General features: G+C 46.4%; 1 protein-coding gene across 1 annotated transcript; it reads right to left on the reverse strand.

Annotated features, from left to right (window-relative positions):
- Window positions 1-605: 605 nt before the first annotated feature.
- On the reverse strand, window positions 606-1218 carry RPP25 (ribonuclease P and MRP subunit p25). The gene is given in 2 exon segments (XM_063142394.1): window positions 606-1028; window positions 1030-1218. Coding segments are annotated over 2 exon segments (603 nt in total). The 5' UTR covers window positions 1216-1218; the 3' UTR covers window positions 606-611.
- Between the last annotated feature and the right edge of the window lie 19456 nt (window positions 1219-20674).

A 20674-nucleotide genomic window follows, 5' to 3' on the forward strand; every position in this document is an offset into this window, starting at 1 on the left:
TATATCCTGTGGTCAGTTTTGCCCAAAGAGACCCATCTACTTCTTTAGGTGTCTGCCAGACATTTTAAAGCTTTTCTACAGGCAAACCTCTCTAGGGCTGGACGGGTTTACCTTCCTAGTTTAACTCGAAACACGTTCCCTTCTTTTTGTTAGGTATGTGCTACCAATGGCCTTTGAGCATGCTGTACACATCACCTGCCCTCTACTTCACCTGGCATGTAAAAAAACCAAACACCTCCCCGGTGCAGCCACACACAAACAAAACAGTGTCTCCCCCCCAGCTCTTTCCCACACCTACAGTCTGTCCAAATTGCCCCCCCCTTTCATTTGCTTAGCAGACTCCTTTACTCCCCAAACCTCTCAGAGTGTGTGTGGGGGGGCATGTTCCAAGCTAAGTTTCCTTTGCACCTGTCTCTCCCTGAAAGCCAGACAACACGAGGCCATTAATGAGAACAGTGCCCGCTCCATCGTCCCTTTTATTGATTACATCTACGAATCTGGAGCCCATTCATTGTCTGTATGTACCTCTGCTCCTCACTGCTGTCCCTGTATGTCAATGGCATATGGCTTGGGTTTCTCTCTCACACAGTTCTGCGAGGGAAGGGTGGTCGTCAGTGTCCAAAACCCACCACGGTGGTCCCCGTGTCCTCCTGGATCTCTTGTACCTGGGCCGCCTTCTTCGGCTGGTCATCTTTGTGTGGGGCGGCCAACCTCCTCTTTGTTCCCTTTGGGGAGACGCTGGATCCATCCTCTGGGCCGGCTTCCTCATCTGCCTTCCAGAGCACCCCGGGGGGTTCAGGAGCTTGGTAGCCCATCTGGCAGGGGTCCAGGGGGTCCTTGGAGAGCAGTATGCAGATGGACGGCACGTTCTTGTGGACAGTGAGGTGTTCCGTCTGGCCTCCCTGGGGCCCAGGGCCCTGGTTCTCCCACACCTCCACCAGGGTCTTGTACTGGACCTTGGTGACCTGGTGGAGGCCCCCAAGTTTCCTTTTCAGGATCTCCACGCAGGTGATGGTTTTGGTGACCGCCCCGGCCGCAGCCGCTGAAGACGATCTGCCGGGTGGCCTCCAGCGCCATCCTGGCCATGGCAAAGCCCATCAGGTTGCGGATCTTGCTGCCTTCCTTCACCTTCATCTCCACCACGTCAGGGGGCAGGTCCGAGAAAGGCAGGGGGCTCTCCTCCTCCGACGTCTTGACCTTCTTGAAGTTTTCCATCCTGGACTGAGGAGCAGCAGCAGCAGCCCCGGCCAGGGGCCCAGGCATGGCTGGGCTGGGCTCTACTGCTCCACCCCCAGAAGCCCTCTCCTGGGCAGGGAAGGACGAGGGTCCCACCGATTCAGAGTTTCCTGGGTGCATCTCAAGGACAGGAAGGAGGGGCCCCCAGATCCAAGCTGGACCATCCACTTCTCAAGGAAAAGAGGAGGAGGACTTACCGGGAGGGCGAGCCCCCAGAAAGGCCGGTGGGGCCGAATCTTCTCCCCGGGGGGTGAGGAGGAGCCCCGCGTCCGGGCGCTGCGCGCTGCTTCGCCTCTCTTTCCGTTGCAGCGTCAGGACCGTTCTGGGCTTCATTCTGGACTTCGGCTCCGCTGACCCCCGAGAGCTTTCATCTATATGAGGGGGTGGGGGGGGGGAGGAGGAGGAGAGGGAGGTCACCGCAGCCAATCCACCCTCTGCCGCCCCTCCCTCCCTCCAGCAGCCCCGCTCAGCCTCTCCATGCCCGGGCAACGACAGACCAGAGCATCCACACTCCCTGTTCCCGCGCCTGACTTTCCTGCCTCCGTCCAGGAGCAGCAGCTAGTCGGGAAAGAAGAACGCGGCTCGTTTGGCAGACGCTCCTGTGCATCCAGCCGCTTTAAAGCGAAACTGGGCTCTGTTCCTCTCTCTCTTTCTCTCTCTCTCTCTCTCCCTCCCTCGCTCGTCTTCTCGTGGGCGACGGCGGCTGATTCCTCTCTGGCTCAAGGACGCGCGCGCGTGTGTTGTTCAACTACGAATCGCTCGTGTCAGCAAAGTGCAAGCAGCTGTTACTGCTGAGGCGGCTGCCTGCCTGCCTGCCACCCCCCCTTCCCTGGTGGGGAGGGGGCGGTCTGGGATGGAGATCCCTTGGGCGGAGTTGAGGAATGTTGTAATAGACACACTGGTCCTTCGGTGGGTACCATCAGTGGTAGGACTTTAGGGCAAAGGTCTGGGCTCCCTACACAGCACAAGGAGCAGAAAGCCCCGAAAGGTGGCAGAGCTGACTTCTTGGTCAAGTGAAATAAGGCTTATTTACAAGGCTTTGGGGTTATTTATTTCATTTCATTTCTCTATCATCCAACAGCCGAAGCTCTCTGGGTGGTTTACAAAGAATTTAAACACAAGGTACAGCACAAAGATATAAAATGTTCAAGCTTATAATGACAATATAAAAGCACAACCAGAATGAAACCGAGCAGCAATGCAGAGATTTAAAATACAGATTTAGAATACAGATTTTAAACAGTGCAGTGGAAAGAGTAGGATGCTAAAATGCTAAAATACTGAGAAAATAAAAAGGTCTTTACCTGGCGCCGAAAGAAGTACAAGGTAGGTGCCCGGAGAACCTCTCTAGGGAGTTCATTCCACAGCTAGGGTGCCACAGCAGGAAAGGCCCTCTTTATTTTAATGAAAAACAGTAGAGAAATTCTCAGAAATCAATCCATCAATAGAGGCTGCCTCATTCCAGAGATAGAGGGACTCGTTTATTTGTCCCTCTATCCTGGTTATTGTCTATTTTAGCCTTTCCCAGCCTGATGCCTTCCAGATGTTTTGGATTTCAACTCCCATCAGCCCCATCCTGCGTGGCCAATGGTCAGGAATGCTGGGAACTGTCATCCAAAACATTTGCAGGGCTCTAGGATGGAGTAGGCTGTCCTTTTTGGACTGGCAGCTGCTGTCTGGGAATCTAGGCAGGGCTCTTTCTCATCATCTGCTCCTCAAATCAGGGATTGAACCTGGAAACATCTGCATGCAGATGTAGTGGTGGCCACCAATTTGGATGGCTTTAAAGAGGAGTCAGACAAATTCGTGGAGGAGGAAGCTATTCATGGCTGCTAGTCCCGATGGCTATGTGCTACCTGCAGTATCCAAGACAATATGTCTACCTACACCAGTTGCTGGGGAACATGGGTGGGAGGATGCTGTTGCATTCACTTCCTCCTTGTGGGTTTCCTGTGGGCAGCTGGTTGGTCACTGTGAATTGACTAGATGGACCTTTGGTCCGATACAGCAGGGCTCTTCTTATGTTCTTAGCTGCTTTACCAATGAGCTGCAGTCTCTCTCTTTAATATCCTTGGGCCCTTTCCATAATATAGGGTGACCATATGAAAAGGAGGACAGGGCTCCTGTATCTTTAACAGTTGTATTGAAAAGGGAATTTCAGCAGGTGTCATTTGAATTCTTGCAGCACCTGGTGAAATTCCCTCTTCATTACAACAGTTAAAGCGGCAGGTGCCCTGCCCTCTTTTAAATCTGCTCACTCTAGCATAGCTCCTGCAGCTTTAACTGTTGAGATGAAGAGGGAATTTCACCAGGTGCTTCATGCATAACAATGACACCTGCTGAAATTCCCTTTTCTATGCAACTGTTAAAGATACAGTAGCCCTGTCCTCCTTTTCCTATGGTCACCCTACATAATAACTGTGTCCATATGGGCAAGGATATGCACTGCTATTGTAGGGTGACCATATGAAAAGGAGGACAGGGCTCCTGTACCTTTAACAGTTGTATTGAAAAGGGAATTTCAGCAGGTGTCATTTGTATATATGGGGAACCTGGTGAAATTCCCTCTTCATCACAACAGTTAAAACTGCAGGTGCCCTGCCCTCTTTTAAATCTGGTCACTCTAGCATAGATCCTGCAGCTTTAACTTCTGTGATGAAGAGGGAATTTCACCAGGTGCTGCATGCATACAAAAGATACCTGCTGAAATTCCCTTTTCTATGCAACTATTAAAGATACAGGCGCCCTGTCCTCCTTTTCATATGGTCACCCTAGCTATTGTAGCAGGGAGAAGATCTGTGGTGTGGGTGGGTGTATCCCATACCTCAAAATTAGGACAAGGGGAAAGTGCTGGCAACCCTGTTGCCTAACACGTGCAAGACTTCTTGGTTGGTTTGCAGCACTGCAGGTCAGTAAAAGAAGCAGCTGAAAAATGGATAAACCGTTGCAGGTATTGATTCGCAATTGAGGTCTCAGCCACTTCAGGCTCCAAGATTGTTTTTATGCTGGTGGTAGACTGCAAATCTTTCCAGCCTCAGTTCATCAGGAATCAGGATGGAATCTGGGATATTTCTAGACGAGGCCTAGCAAAAAAGGCAGAGAAAAAGCTCTCAGAAGAAAGAAAGCTTATTCACCAGGGGCAGGTGTGTTTTTTAAAGGTTTATTTACAACATTTCTATACTGCCCATTAACAAAACAAACAAACAAACAAACAAACAAACAAACAAAAAGTTCTCCATGTGGTTCGCAAATAGAAGTGAAAACTATAATTTATAAAAAGAAGACATAGAGGTAAAGATGCCAGAAGAAGGTAAAAGGGGTTATCACTGTCCACTTTTGGGGTCTTTTGAAGATGCCTTATTAAAATGTTATTGGTGTGAGTTACAAGTATTATACTTCAGCGTTGAGTTCCTTCTCCAGAATCTCTAGAAGTTAAATGATGGAACTTGCAGGTGAGGGGAGATGGCTATAGATCCCTCTTGCTCCCTCCACCACTCTCTCTCCAGATATAGGGTTGGATCCAGACTTAGTCATGGTGTGATGGTTTGAGGCCTATAGAGAGAAAGTGAAAAGACCAGACCTTAGAGGCCTGGAGTTTTTCTGTTGGGAGAAGGTATCCCTGAGGGGAGTGGTTTCATTTCTCCTTAAGATTCATTTCCCTGGTTAAGTTTCAGTACTTTCTGTTTTGGGAGAAGAGGCTATAAAAAGAAAGGAGAGAGCCATCCAGAGAGAGCAGGAAAGGATGAGGAAGCAGCAGCTGGAAAAGCCTAAATGCAGCTAGGGTAAAAGACTTGCATTTTTGCAACTTTTTAAAAAATACCTTTGTATCACTCATCTCTATTGACTAAATACCTTTATTTGTAATTTTGTTGTTTTAACATACTAGTAAACTGTTGCGTTAAACCTAAAGTGTCTGGTGTGTCAATTACCCCATGTCTACAGTCTAAAATCCACGTTATTGCAAAGGAGAAGGGGAAAGAAGGAAGGAAGGTGAGACTCTTAAGAAGGTAAGAGATCTTTAAGGAGTTGCTTAGGGTGTCCAGGGTATGGAAGGAACCCTGACACATGGTCATGATTAGAGCAGACCCATTAGAGAAGAGTAATAGAAATGAATGGGACTTAAATTAGCCATGACTCACCTGCCCCATGGATTTCAGTGGGTCTACTCTAACCATGACCTATAAAGCCCTACATGGCTTGGGACCACAATACCTGATGGAACGCCTCTCCCGACATGAACCTACCCGTACACTGCGCTCAACATCTAAGGTCCTCCTCCGAGTGCCTACTCCAAGGGAAGCTCGGAGGATGGCAACAAGGGAGAGGGCCTTTTCAGTGGTGGCCCCCTGACTGTGGAATGATCTCCCCGATGAGGCTCGCCTGGCGCCAACATTGTTATCTTTTCGGCGCCAGGTCAAGACTTTTCTCTTCTCCCAGGCATTTTTAACAGCATTTTAACAGCATTTAACAACGTTAAGTTTGTTTTTAATGGACCCCACAATTGTTGTTTTTAAATGGATACTGTTGTTTTTATACTGTTTTTATGTGTGTGTGTGTGTGTGTGTGTGTGTTTTTAAATTGTATACTTTTAATGTTTACCATTTTTAAATGTTGTAAACCGCCCAGAGAGCTTCGGCTGTGGGGCGGTATATAAATGTAATTAAATAAATAAATAAATAAATAAATAATGACTAAGTCTGGATCTAACCCATATATATTTAAAAACATTTTTAAATCTTTAATGTTCTCTTGTTTTTACTATCATTTAACCCAAAACAATATATATCAATAAATTCAAGGGGAAAAAAAATAGGAGCCAAAAGACCTGGAACAGAAGGACAACCAAGACAAAAATGACCTCCTTCAGTAGAGGACTGTCCACAATAAAGTAGGAACTCAGGCCAGCCTAGCATCCTTCAGGTAGAGCCGAGCCATCAAGGGTGCCAATAGGAGGACATCCACAAAGGTGGATACCCTTGGTGTGAACTAGGCTGTAACAAATATGTCCCTATTTTCATCTGTGCAACATTGGAGGACATGTTCTCATATAGCACATAATGTTGCAGCTCCTAGCCTGAGGCCATAACTAGATGGGGTGAAATCCAGGTGCAATCCCCCGGGATCGTTCCTGTGTGCACAGAGGATCCCGGGAGCAGGGAGAGATGATCCCTTCCTTGCCCCGGGATCTCGCCCTCCCCTTTGAGCCTGCTTTTTCCACGGTCTCGGGATGATCCCGAGACTGCGGAATGTGTGTGTGGGCATCATGGTTTATCCCAGGACCCGCGCATGGGGAGCAGAGTTCCTCAGGAGCTCTGTGCCCATCATGGGTGGGGTGGGGTGGGGTGGGGAGCAGGAAAAACTGCCAAAAAGCCAAACAAACTTACCTTTTGCGCACAAGCGGTCGTGCGCTCCTCTCCTTTAAAATCAAACAAACAACGAAATGGTGGGCGTGACGTCCTGTTCCTCCAAGGCCATCGCGTGCCACGTGTAAACAGAGGGGGAGATCTCACGATAAAAATATCATGAGATCCTCACCCCTCCGTCGCGCTAGACCCGATAGGTCTAGCTGAGGCTTCTGATGCACAAAAGATTCCAGTTGTGCAATAAAGAGTGAAAGAGCTGCGCATTGCTTCAGTCAAGGGCTAAACATCCCTGCGGTGTTTTGCCCAGCGCACGGAGAGGGAGCCAAGAAGCATCATGCTGTAAAGATGATCCCCGTGGCTCACTCGTCTACATGATAATATGGTTCAGTAGGCTGATGCGTTTGAGGGGGTGTGTGGCTTAAAAGCTTGGCTTTAGTCCTGAATTTGTATGGAAACGGTTTACGCTCCCGTGAGATAATCATCGCCCTCCCATCTGTCTTTTCAAATGGTTTTCGAGGTAGGACAAGGATTGGTGGTGGATTTTTTTAGTGACAGATGCCCTGCAGCACCGTGCATTGAGGTAGAGGCTTGCTTTACTCCATGCAGTGCTGGAATGCAAAACTGAGCCACAATGATCCCCAATCAGTGAAGGCTGGAGGCTCTGATGTCAGTGGGGCAATGAATCCACTCTGGGTTTCAGTCAGAACAAGTCAGAACTCTAAAGGAGGTTTCCAAGGTCTTTGCTCCTTTAGAGTTCTGATTGGTTCTGACTGAAACGAAGAGCAGATTCGCCACCCCACTGACATCGGAGTCACCAGCCTCCACTGTTTCTAATCCTTTTCTGTCTTATTATTTATTTATTTATTTATTTAGAGTATTTTTATCCTGCACCTCAGCCAAAAGGCTCTTGGAGCGGCTTACAATGTATTAATAAAGAAGACAGACCCTACCCTCAGGCTTACATTCTAAAAAAAAAGACATGACACACAAGGAAAAGTGGATGGGGAGGGAAGAGGGAGAAAATAAAAAGAAATTAAGGAGACTGTTCAGGCTAGTGGGAAGGCCCTGCTCCGTCCTCTCAATGGAGGGGCAAACCAACAGCTCCTTCTTACCCACAAGGTGAAGATGTTAGCCCTGGGGTGGGGGGTGGGGAATAAGCTGCTTAATAATTATTAAGTCAATATTTGATTACTTACAAGTTGTGGCAGCATGGTTGCAAGTATCAATTCCCATAACAAATACAGCCTAATGTTGGGGGGGGGGTTACTCAGAAGTAAGCCTTCCTAAGGTCAATGAGGCTTACTCCCAAGGAGGTGTGCATAGGATTGCATCCTTGAGCCCCTATGATTGACAAGTGTGTCCAAGAGTCAGGGCCTTCTTGGTTGTGGTACCTTTGTTGTAGAATGCCCTATCCTGAACCTGCTGCTGAACATTCACACCCACTGTTTTGCACCTGGCTCCACTTGGTGTGACTTCGGGAACCAGTAGAAAAATAAAGCAGAACCCATGAATCTGAAGTTTGCCTGTTTCTGGTTTAAAGGAAGCATCTTTAAGGTAAGGAATTGGACTCAATGATCTTATGGGTCGCTTTCCGCCTTCTGATTTTATCCATTTGTTTGCAGGCAGAACAGTGCGGCTCTGCTTCATGGGCAGCCCAGCTGAGAGATGGATGAAGTTTATGCACGGCAAGTGCTTCCTTTCTTAAAGAGGCTAGAAAGAGCAAAGGGAACGAAACAGGCAGAGAGCTGGCAGCCATTCAGGAAATGTATCAGTGCAGAACGAAAGTCTGACATACAAGGACTGGGGTGGGGGATTCATTAAGTTGGTGCATCAAGTTTGTGGCACGCATAGGTGATGAGACTCTTGATAAGGCATTAAAAACATCCGCGGAGGGGATGCACTACTTCACCACCATGCTGTGTTTTGTTCAAACATCCTGAAGCCTGGAAATGAGATGATGAACGCAGAGGCATGATAGCACTCTTAAAAAACTTAAAAGGTCGTCACACAGAGGAGGGCCAGGATCTCTTCTCGATCATCATGAGTTCAGGACACGGAATAACGGGCTCAAGTGACAGGAAGCCAGATTCCGGCTGGACATCAGGAAAAACTTCCTGACTGTTAGAGCAGTACAACAATGGAACCAGTTACCTAGGAAGGTGGTGGGCTCTCCCACACTAAAGGCCTTCAAGAGGCAGCTGGACAACAATCTGTCAGGTATGCTTAAAGGTGGATTCCTGCATTGAGCAGGGGGTTGGACTTGATGGCCTTATAGGCCCCTTCCGACTCTACTATTCTATGATTCTATGAGGCATCGTGATATATACAGGGCTTTGCTGGATTCCTGCCCCCACACGCGCACCAGAAAGAAACCCATTTACCTGGAACTGTGCAATTGGCTTCTTCCCCAAAAGAAGTCTTCTTCCTTTAGCAAAGGTCCCACATGAATTTAAATCAATGCATTTCTTGGTAAATGGCTGAGAAATGGTGACTTCCACTGAGCAGGGGGTTGGACTCGATGGTGTTATAGGCCCCCTTCCAACACTATTATTCTATGATTCTATGACCAGGAAAGGACTGGGTTCCTGGTCACCGGAAAACAAGCAATTTAATCTGGGTGCAAATTTGCACCCAGCTAAACCGAGGACTGGGATCACAGACTCGAGATTGTCACTGAATGGAGTTGAGCAATTTACTGATGAACCATGAAAAAGAACGAAATAACAGTGTGAAATGTGAATGTAAATAACTGCAGAAGAACATCAAGCACAATCCATCAAGACAATAGAACAACAAAGTGCGATGTGACTAAAGGAATAGTGATATGTGTAGAATTATATGTGCACATGGGGGATTAACAAGCAACTTGAATAAAAATCAAAAAGGATGCAGACAAGCTGAAGCGTGTTCAGAGGAGGGCAACCAGGATGATCAGGAGTCTGGAAACAAAGCCCTATGAAGAGAGACTGAAACAACTGGGCATGTTTAGCCTGGAGAAGAGAAGATTGAGGGGAGACATGATAGCACTCTTCAAATACTTAAAAGGTTGTCACACAGAGGAGGGCCAGGATCTCTTCTCGATCCTCCCAGAGCGCAGGACACAGAATAACGGGCTCAAGTTACAGGAAGCCAGATTCCAGCTGGACATCAGGAAAAACTTCCTGACTGTTAGAGCAGTATGACAATGGAACCAGTGACCTAGGGAGGTTGTGGGCTCTCCCACACTAGAGGCCTTCAAGAGGCAGCTGGACAACAATCTGTCAGGATGCTTTAGGGTGGATTCCTGCATTGAGCAGGGGGTTGGACTCGATGGCCTTCTAGGCCCCTTCCAACTCTGCTATTCTATGATTCTATAAGAATAACTGACAAAGTATCTACGAATAAATGAAATATATACATTACCAGGTCCAACACGACATCCTCCTAATACTTCCACAGACCCATGGAGTCTGGTGGCTCTGATGTCAGTGGGGCGAGAAATCTGCTCCGGGCTTCAGTCAGAACTCTAAAGGAGCTCTGCAGAGGGTGGGTTTGGCCTTACCAACTGGTAGAGTGAGATGGCTGCACAGAGAGAGAGAGAGAGAGAGAGAGAGAGGGGTAGATCAATGTAGTTGTTTGCCTTTTAGGACTCTCCTTGGGGCTGTGGCTATACATCTTTCTACATCTAAATTAGCATATATATTGCCCATTGGTATACTTTGTGGTGCGTGTGTGTGTAAGTAAGTAAGTAAGTAAGTAAGTAAGTAATACAGCTCCAGCCCTACCATTTGGCAGAGTGAGATGGCCACCTGTAGGATACGCATGGAGAGGTATGGATCAACACAGCTGTCTGCCCTTTAGGACTCTGCATGGGCCTCTGGCTATATGGGGGCTGTCATGATGAGCACCCGCACTACCAATTTTACCACTACATCACTGCCAAACCCCCTCCACACACACACTCACACAACCTCCTGCCCTGCCAAAGCTGGCTCCGAGTAAGAGGACAGATGCAAATTCTGGGCCCAATGATGTCCCCCCTGCCCCCTGGTCCCACACTAGGGCCTAGAACTGCAGTACGCCCACTTCAGTGCTGGGCCGTCATCCCCACCCAGCCAGGGTTGATTGGATATTGAAATCCGAGGCCACGCTTGGCATCTAATCCGCTGCTTAACAAACTCTACTTATTGCAGCCTCCTAAATGAGGACGATGAGGTGCAATCATGTTAAACAGTTTCCACCTCAGTGAAGCTGATTGGTAGGGAGCTTCTCCCTCTCCCCCACCCCACAAAGCTAGCAATCTCTGGGAAGGGGTGTGTGTGTGCTAATGACACAGAGCCCATCTTTCCAGCCTGCTTTCTCTCTCCCCCCCCTCTATCTCTCCGCAGTGCTTAAAATGTAAATGAATTTCATTATTAGCAACTCCATCCGCTAATTGCCATCCAAAGCCATTCATTACCCTGTCAGCTTATTGGTTGGAGGACAACAGAGTGGGCTCATTTATTCCAGGCTAAGGAAAAAAGCTGAAATTAGCTCATGCGTTTTGAAATAAAATAAAATAAAATACGGAGAGTGGGATCTGTGGGTGGTGAGGGTGGGAGGCAGATGGAAAATACGGGAGACTTATGGGAGTGCACCAGGAGGAGAGAGAATTGCTTAATTGTTTTGAAAGGGGGGAGCCTAAAGAAGAGGAGATGAAAAGAGGTGATTAAAATGGAGGCGAGAGAGAGTGATTAAAAGTGATTATATCTGTCTGCTTGGCGACTTGTCTCAGTCATTGCTATCTATCTACCCTTTTCTTTCTTTCTTTCTTTCTTTCTTTCTTTCTTTCTTTCTTTCTTTCTTTCTTTCTTTCTTCTGTTTGGTTGTGTGTGTTTTTAAAGCAAAAATAATATTTCCAATAAGGTCTCATTGTCCATAAGAAGAGCCCTGCTGGATCAGACCAAGGGTCCATCTAGTCCAGCACTCTGTTCACACACTGGCCAACCAGCCCTCGGCCAGGGATGAACAAGCAGGACATAGTGCAACAGCACCCTCCTGCCCATGTTCCCCAGCAACAGGTGCACACAGGCTTATTTCCTCGAATACTGGAGATAGCACACAACCATCAGGGCTAGTAGCCATTGACAGCCTTCGACTCCAGGAATTTATCCAACCCCTTTTAAAGCCATCCAAATGGGTGGCCATCACTACATCTTGTGGTAGTGAGTTTCATAATTTAACTATGCCCTGTGTGAAGAAGTCCTTCCTTTTATTTGTCCTGGATCTCCCACCAATCATTTTCATGGGATGACCCTGGATTCTAGTATTTTGAGAGTGGGAGAAAAATGTCTCCCTGTCCGCATTCTCCATACCAGGCATAATTTTGTACACCTCTATCATGTTTTCCCTAAGTCTCCTCTTTTCCAAGTGAAACAATCCCAGTTGATGTAACCTTCCCTCGTAGGGAGATGCTCCAGCCCCTTAATCATCCAATACATGTTTTATAACTGCATCCTCAATCTTGTTTTATAAACATCAGCAAAGGAATACAACTCTTAGTTTAGTCATTCAAGATATTAAAAAAATCATTCCACCACCCAACAGTCCCTTCCTTTGCAGTGCAATAATCTTATGTTTAAAAGTAATTGGGAGTTCAAAAATTATGTATTTCTAACAAATTATTTGAATGACATTGATTATTCCACTATGTTGCAAAGTCTCCCTCCCTCTCTCCCCCCTCTCTTTCCACCCCATCATAACTAACTTAAAAGGGGTCTATGCTATGATAAATGTGTGTCTGCAACCCTAATCAACTGTCACAATTGCCGAATACTCGAGCATTTTGAGACAGACTCTTCAGTCTTCTGACACACTCAGGAGGGTTTCTTATGTGAATACTGTGCCCGCCTTTGCACTTGATTTGCTGGGAAAGGATCCACCCAACAAGGGTGGAGCACAGAGGAGGTGTAGCTCCTAGGCCTGTCAAAACAGACCTGCAGATAAGAACATAAGAAGAGCCCTGCAGGAGGCAGACCCAGGGTCCATCTTGTCCAACATTCTGTCCACACAGTGGCCAACCATTTGCCCGGAGAAACCCACAACCAGGACATGAGTGCAACAGCACCCTCCCACCCATGTTCCCCAGCAACTACTGCGCATAGGCATACTGCCTCTGACACTGGAGGTGGCACATAGCCATCAGGGCTAGTAGCCCTTGATAGCCTTCTCTTCCAGGGCTTTACCCTTTTTAAGCCATCCAAATTGGTGGCCATCACACCATTTTTGTGATAAGGAGCTGTCCAGAGTGCTGAACTCCAACCACTCCAAATGGCTTCAGAACCTTAGATAGCTCTTTTACATTCCTGTCTTGTTCTGACTAAAACCCAGAATAGATTTACAACCCCACCCATATCAGACCCACCAGCCTCCACTAGTTCAGAGATTTCTGTTCAGTGGGTTAGCCATGAATTTTAGCCCCAGGGGCTCCTTCCAGTAGTAGGAGAACGCCATTTTCCTGCCCCTTTCTCAGTTAAACAGCAACTCGGCTTTATGGCAAACACAGGTGTGGACGGCCGCTGAAATGCAACACGAACACTGGTCTTGACACAACGGTGCTGAAACTAGTTACAGAGAGAAGCTGTCTAAACGCCTGGTGTCATCGCTCCCAGATGGAGGTCACCGACTCTGCATTGGAGAGTTAATGCAGTTTTGTCATTTGGCTTGACATTCTCCTCTTCGTGCCTTCTCTCTCGTTCCAAGGCTGAGTTCTTCTCAAATTGGGAGATGGCTCCGCTTCATGGGCTTCACTGTGCACAGCTAAAGAAAGGCAACACAGCGGGGCAGGGGAAATAGAGGAGTGCCCCCCCTCCACAGGCAGGGTTAGTGCTGCCATTCAGCAGGGCAAATTGACGTTCTCCAGGCAGCACCACAAGGAAGAAATAGATGAAAGAAGCCGTTAATGCCAGCATGGTGCAGCAAGTGCTTGAAAGCCTTCCCGGACTACAACCCCCATAATCCCCAGACAGCACAGACCAATAGGGGGCAGTAGTAGTCCAACACATCTGAAGGGCGTGCCAGGTCAAGGGAGGCTGTTGACTTTAGCCTGTGGGTAGCGGTGGTGGGGATAGGATTTGGCCTCTACTTCAGGCAGCAAATTAATGGGGGCAGGCACCGTCCCCAGACAAGAAACTCATTCCAAGCAAGTAGGCATGGTACTGTGGGAACCGCCTTCTCCACTGCTGGATCCCTGTGGTGACTTGGAGAAAAGGCCCTTAAAACATATAAATTACAACAGAAATGTACATCAGAAACGTAAACTGAGGTTATTATTTCAAGCATGCCTGCCTGAAAGTTGACACCGCCAAAAATCGGTAGGACTGAGGTCAGAGCAAATAGATTTGGGCAGTGGAGGTTGGTGGCTCCAGTTTTGGTGGGGCTGTAAATCATAGAATCATAGAATAGCAGAGTTAGAAGGGGCCTAGAAGGCCATCGAGTCCAACCCCCTGCTCAATGCAGGAATCCACCCTAAAGCATCCCTGACAGATGGTTGCCCAGCTGCCTCTTGAAGGCCTCTAGTGTGGGAGAGCCCACAACCTCCCTAGGGAACTGGTTCCATTGTCATACTGCTCTAACAGTCAGGAAATTTTTCCTGATGTCCAGCTGGACTCTGGCTTCCTTTAACTTGAGCCTGTTATTCCGTGTCCTGCACTCTGGGAGGATCGAGAAGATCGAGAGGATCTGGGTTTTAGACAGAACCAGCAAGACTCTAAAGGAGCTATCCAAGGTGCTAAACCTGCACCCCCCAAGCTAGGTCCAGAACCTTGGATAGCTTCTTTAGCGTTCTGGCTGAAACCCAGAATGGATTGACAGCCCCTCTGAAATTGGAACCACCAGCCTTCACTGTGTTTAGGATGGGAGCATTAAAGAGAGATACACCATTACTTTTCTTTCAAAGGTCCCCTAACACTTGGGACAAAGTTTTCCCCTCCCGCCCATGCCACTTCAGTGCACCCCCCCAAACATACTGTACCTCTACATCTATATAATGAGACCATCACTGCAGTTAAAATAACCAGGCCACGCAGAAAGGTATACTCCCTCTGTTTCTTTCCATCTTTGCCATCCTTTTTGGAAGCAATATGGAAAGTTGGGGTATATGATACAAGGTAACTTTCCGGCCCATGCCTTTCTATCTGTATGTCGCATCGCCCCTTCTCAGGTCTCACCTGGTCATCGCATTGCAGCTCAAGGGCAGATAAACAGGTGAGTGTGCTAAACCCAAAGCAGGTGTGCTTTGCAGCTTCCTGCTGTTTTGGATCAGGCGTCTCTGTTTGGCGCGCACAGATTCTTTTCTTCACATCCAGAGAGGTCCGCCTGGTGCCTACACTGTACTCCTTTCGTCGCCAGCTGAAGACCTTTTTATTCTCTCAGTATTTTAACACTTAATTTTAACTTAAATTTAAATTGTACTGTTCTAACTCTGTATTTTAATCTTATATCAATTTTGCTGCATGGTTTTTATCCTGGTTGTGCTTTTTATACTGTATTTTGTATTTGTGCTTTTAACCTGTTGGTTGTTTTATTACGGTTTTAATTTTTGTGAACCGCCCAGAGAGCTTCGGCTATTGGGCGGTATAAAAATGTAATGAATAAATAAATAAATAAATAAATAAATAAATAAATAAATAAATGAAATAAATATATTGCCTCTAGGGATTTTGGAGAAATCCCTGATGGATTCAAATGATTTCTCTGAAACCGACCCTCGAATTCTGCAGCAGACTGGATTTTTCTGAGTTGTGTGGGTTCTGCAGACTTGCAAACCAGTCTGGTTTGGAGGGATTTGCACAAATGCATTAATGCACATTAGTACAAGTGGAGATCATAGTGTGAATGCATATTTGTGCAAGTGGAACAGAATTCTCATATATATGGTGTGTGTGTGTGTGTGTGTGTGTGTGTGTGTGTGTGTGTGTGTGAATGTGTATGTGTGTGTGTGTGTGTGTGTGTGTGTGTAAAAGTCCAAATGCATGAATGATGGAATGAAAGATTCCAGACAAGCTGCAAAACAGGATGGAGCAGATTTAACAAAATCCATGCTTTCCTGGTTGCCATCTATTGCTCCCATTAAGGGAAAGAGAGGGAGTATGGGGTCATTTAATGAAATCCTCAAGCCACACCCCCTGAACCCCCCTGATTTGAGTCGAATCCTCCTCTTTTAAATCAATAGCTCTGGGCAGAGATGTTTGGTCAGGGCCAATGTGGTACCAAAAGAGTGCAAGGAACATAAAAGCTTAGCTGGAAAGAGAGGGGCATGAAAGAATGAAGATGGACATTTGAAAATTTGTAGAATTGCGCAGTCCGAAGGATAACTGTTCTGATCTACAGCCGGGCATGTGAATTAGGTCGGTTCACTTAAAAAGTTTTAAATTCTCCATCTTTAATTGCATGTAACTTCTCCTTAAGCAGACTGCCATGGTTTTAATCGGTGTAGTTTGTTTTTCCAATTATATTGTGTCCAGACGAGTTTTGTTTGTTTGTTATTACAGCTCTTATTATTATTGCGCATAATTATTTGTGCCGCCACTTCTTTTGTTTTAACTCCTCTCCCCTCCCACCATATTTTGGCCGTTGTCCCAATAAATCAATGACTGTTCTGCTCTAATAATGAGTCCAAGTTAATTATAGTTTTATCATTATTTTGTCAGAGGCCAGCTGATGAATCAGGAACATTTTCAAACAGACTTCTCCAGCTGGAGCCCTCCAGATCTTTTTGACTACCAACTCCATGACCCTTGGCCATACTAGCTGGGGTTGATGGGAGTTTGGTTCAAAATATCTGTAGGGCACCACACTGAGCCATGCTGCTTTAGTAATCCAAGTTTATGATGTGGACAGAAAAGACATGGTTGGCTGAAGGTCACATGGGAAACCCACCCATAAACTATGCGTAACATCTAAGGTCCTTCTCCACATGCCTACTCAGAGGGAAGCTCAGAGGTTTGCAACAAGGGAGAGGGCCTTTTCAGTGGTGGCCCCCCAATTATGGAACGATCTCCTCAACAAAGCTTGCCTGGTGTCAACATTGTTATCTTTTCGGCAACAGGTCAAGACTTTTCTCTTCTCCTAGGCATTGAACAGCATATGTAGAGTTTTAACTGACCCAGAATAGTTGTTTTAAATGGATATTATCTAATCTGTTTTTATGCTTTTGTGGTTTTAAATTTTGTATATTGGTTTTAATGTTCAGTGTTTTAATCTTTGTAAACCTCCTACAGGGCTTTGGCTATGGGGCAGTAGATAAATGTAAATAATAATAATATTAATAATTATACACCAAAAACTCTACTCATGATCACAGAAAGCCCTATTCCAAGACCTCCTGGAATCATCCTTTTTTTTTCTCCTGGATGGTATATTTTTATACCTACCTACTTATTTATTGAAATACGTTTATATCATACTTCAGCCGTGTTCCTAGCTTGGTTTACTATTCAAAGGAAAGTGCATGAAAGTGTTATTCTCCCTCCCTCCCTGATACCCAGAAGAGGAGCTGCATGGGAAAGGCCATGTGGATTTCCAAACCTGAATTTATTTAATTCTTCCAGTGTCCCTGCAGGAGAGAATGATCCCTTGAATTTGTGTGGATTTATGTTTCAATTAGCTGTGTGATCTACACTCAGTCCACCTTTGCCATGCGTGACAAAAAATAGCAGGGCTCAAGATAAGCTTTATTTAAGGAACAGAGGGGCGGGGGAGATGCAGAGAAGTGGGAGAGATCTTTATCCTTATTTACACTGAGGTCAGTTTTCAACATGGATTTGCACTGTCATTGTCAATAGCCTCCAAGGCTCCCTTTAGACTAGCGGTTCCCAAAGTGGGCGGTACTGCCTCCTTGGGAGCGGTGGAATTGTGTAGGGGGGGGCGTTAAGAGACAAAGGCGCGGCAGGGGGGCGCTTGAGGTGGTCTTTTCCGAGAAGCGCCTCTCCAGAAGGTCTTAAAACCCAGGGACATTTTTCAGGGAGAAGGAAGTTTGGTCCCAAGCCATATAGGGGAAGAACTCACACATGTATTAATACCGTTTCAGAAGCCCATCCATCACATTAAGAATTTACAGAATAGTGAGGTACTCTACCCTAGTTACTAAATGTGATATCTAATATTCTTGCTAAATGACTATCAGACTTTGAAAAGATGATATCGCTGGATCAAGTTCATCAATTATGTTTAATGGAATAAACTAAAAAAAATGGAATTGGATTTTGAATAAATATTCAATTAATTGTTACTGTTTGAATTTTATTGTTATTATCTTCCTTAGTGGGTCGTTGAAAACCACTATTCTGAATTACGATTTTTATAGTGTAGGTTAGGAGGCACTGGGCATGAGTTTGTGGAACCAAGGGGGCGGTGACCTGAAAAAGTTTGGGAACCACTGCTTTAGGCTTTCCAAGTGCAGTGGAAGCCGGTGGTTCCGATGTCATTGGGACTGTGAATCCACTCCAAGTTTCAGTCAGAACTCTTCACACCTTGGATAGCTCCTTTAGACTTCTGACTGAAACCCAGAATGGATTCGCCACCCTGTTGATATCAGAGCCACCAGCCTCCAGTGCCCAAATGGCGCTAAGGAGCGTTAAGAACATTAGAACATAAGAAGAGCCCTGATGCTGGATCAGACCAAGGGTCCATTTAGTCTAGCACTCTGTTCACACAGTGGCCAACCAGCCATCAGCCAGGGATTAACAAGCAGGACATGGTGCAACAGCACCCTCCCATCCATGTTCCCCAGCAACTGGGGCACACAGGCTTATTGCCTCGAATACTGGAGACAGCACACAACCATCAGGGCTAGTAGCCATTGATAGCCTTCATCTCCAGGAGTTTATCCAACCCCCTTTTGAAGCCATCCAGATTGGTGGCCATCACTACATCTTGTGGTAGTGAGTTCCATAATTAGTGTCACTGCACGGGTAACAAGCCACACTGGCTGTGTTCAGACAACACAATAATCCACAGTTAGCAAACAACCAAGACTGCAACCCCATCCTTAGGGTTCCTTCTCCTGCCCACTCAACCCTTGGTGTCTAGTAGAGGAGGAACATTGGACCGGAAGGCATGTTTACCTGAAGTTGCACACAGGAGCTGTAGAAAAGGAATAATCTCAGAACCAATAAAGAGATATAAACCAGAGTTCTGATTATCTTTAACAAGGCTGGGATTTCACATCAAGCCTGTTAATTAATTGCTAAACCCATATAACACGGGCCTGGGTGGACAGAATAGAACAGAACATTATTTCCTAGCCCAGGTCCTTTTTTTATAACGCTGTGTTTGCTTCAGACGTTTTATCTCTTTACATAAAACTTGTCAGTAGCAGTGACATTGCAGGAAAAATTAGGAAGCTTTGCATAAATAACCCTCCTCCAAAATCTCATAATTTAAACAAGCCTGCAATCCTATGCACACTTACCTGGGGGCAAATTTCATTGAACTCAGTGGGATTTACTTCTGAGTAGACATGTAAAGAATTGTACTGTAAGATTGTTATCTGATGCATGGTTCCACTGAATTCAGAGGTCCCTACTGCTGCATAAATTGTTTAAGATTATGCAAAGTGTTTGGATTAAAGCCTACTTAATTTCATTTACTTCCATGGGCGTGAAATAGCAATCCACAAATCAGTTGAGCTGGAGTCCCTGGCATTAAAAAGGTTTCACTGAGGCTAAATCTAAACACTCTGGTTTAATTAATTTGATTGGAAATTGGATTAAGTCAAAGTGCTCTGGTTTACTTTGTTTCTGGATTAGGGTTTGATGAAAGTGATCCGATCTATTAATTTTATTTAGTAGAGGTATAGCCCACCTTTCTTCTATCATGGAGCTCAAGGATGTGTAGAGAGGGCTTCCTGTCTAATCTCCCATCCAGATAATGACCAGACCTAGACCTGCTTAGCTTCAGCAATGTGGCTGGATCAGGTGCCCTCTGACCATGCTCTTGGGCTTTGATGTTGTTTTAGGATAGAGCCTTCAACAAGCTGTTAACCCCCAGATGTGTGATAAGCCAATATAGTGTAGTGATTACACTGGGCATTACCCTGGAGAAGAGAAGATTGAGGGGAGACATGATAGCTCTCTTCAAGTACATGAAGAGTTGTCACACAGAGGAGGGCCAGGATCTCTTCTTGATCATCCCAGAGCACAGGACACGGAATAACGGGCTCAAGTTACAGCAAGCCAGATTCCAGTTGGACATCAGGAAAAACTTTCTGACTGTTAGAGCAGTGCGACAATGGAATCAGTTACCTAGGGAGGTTGTGGGCTCTCCCACACTAGAGGCCTTCAAGAGGCAGCTGGACAACCATCTGTCAGGGATGCTTTAGGGTGGATTCCTGCATTGAGCAGGGGGTTGGACTTGATGGCCTTGTAGGCCCCTTCCAACTCTACTATTCTATGATTCTATGATTAGACTGTTGGACTGGACTCTGGAGATCTGGGTTCTAATCCCCACTCGGCCATGAAGCTCACTGTGTGACTTTGGGACAGTCACTAATTCTCAGCCTAAACTATCTCACAGGGAAGAACAGAGTCAAATCCAGCAAAGCAGAGCCAAGTCTGGCAATGCAGGATGGCAAGGTCAGACCAGGCAGGGTCTGTCAGTGCCCTGGACAGATCTATACTGGCCTAAACTCACTCAAGAAGAGCTGTTGTCTCAGCAACATGCAGAGGCTTTATGAAAGCTAGCTGATCTGGGCCTACTATTCACCTCATTCCCTCTGAGGAGCTGTCTTTCTCTTAAAGGGCCATTGCCTGAATCTGCAGTGGAATGTGGGAAGGTGTCTGTAGTGGAATGGGGAGGGGTGTCCTCTCTCTCCAAAGAGTCTGGCAAGGCTGTAGAAGGTCCGAGGATAGCAGATGATGGCTCACTGGATGATGCCTCCTCCATCATGGAGTCCTCCTGTGAGCTGAGGTGGGAGTTGGGGTGGAATTAAGGCCAGAGAACATGACAGTGGTAAAAAGCACATGCTTTACATCCAGGAAATCCCAGTTTCAGTCCCTGGCATCTCCAGTTACGGTTGGGAAGAACTCTGGTCTACAACCCTGAGGCGCTGCTGTCCA

The sequence above is a fragment of the Elgaria multicarinata genome, chromosome 16 (assembly GCF_023053635.1).
Source record: "Elgaria multicarinata webbii isolate HBS135686 ecotype San Diego chromosome 16, rElgMul1.1.pri, whole genome shotgun sequence".
NCBI lineage: Eukaryota > Metazoa > Chordata > Lepidosauria > Squamata > Anguidae > Elgaria > Elgaria multicarinata.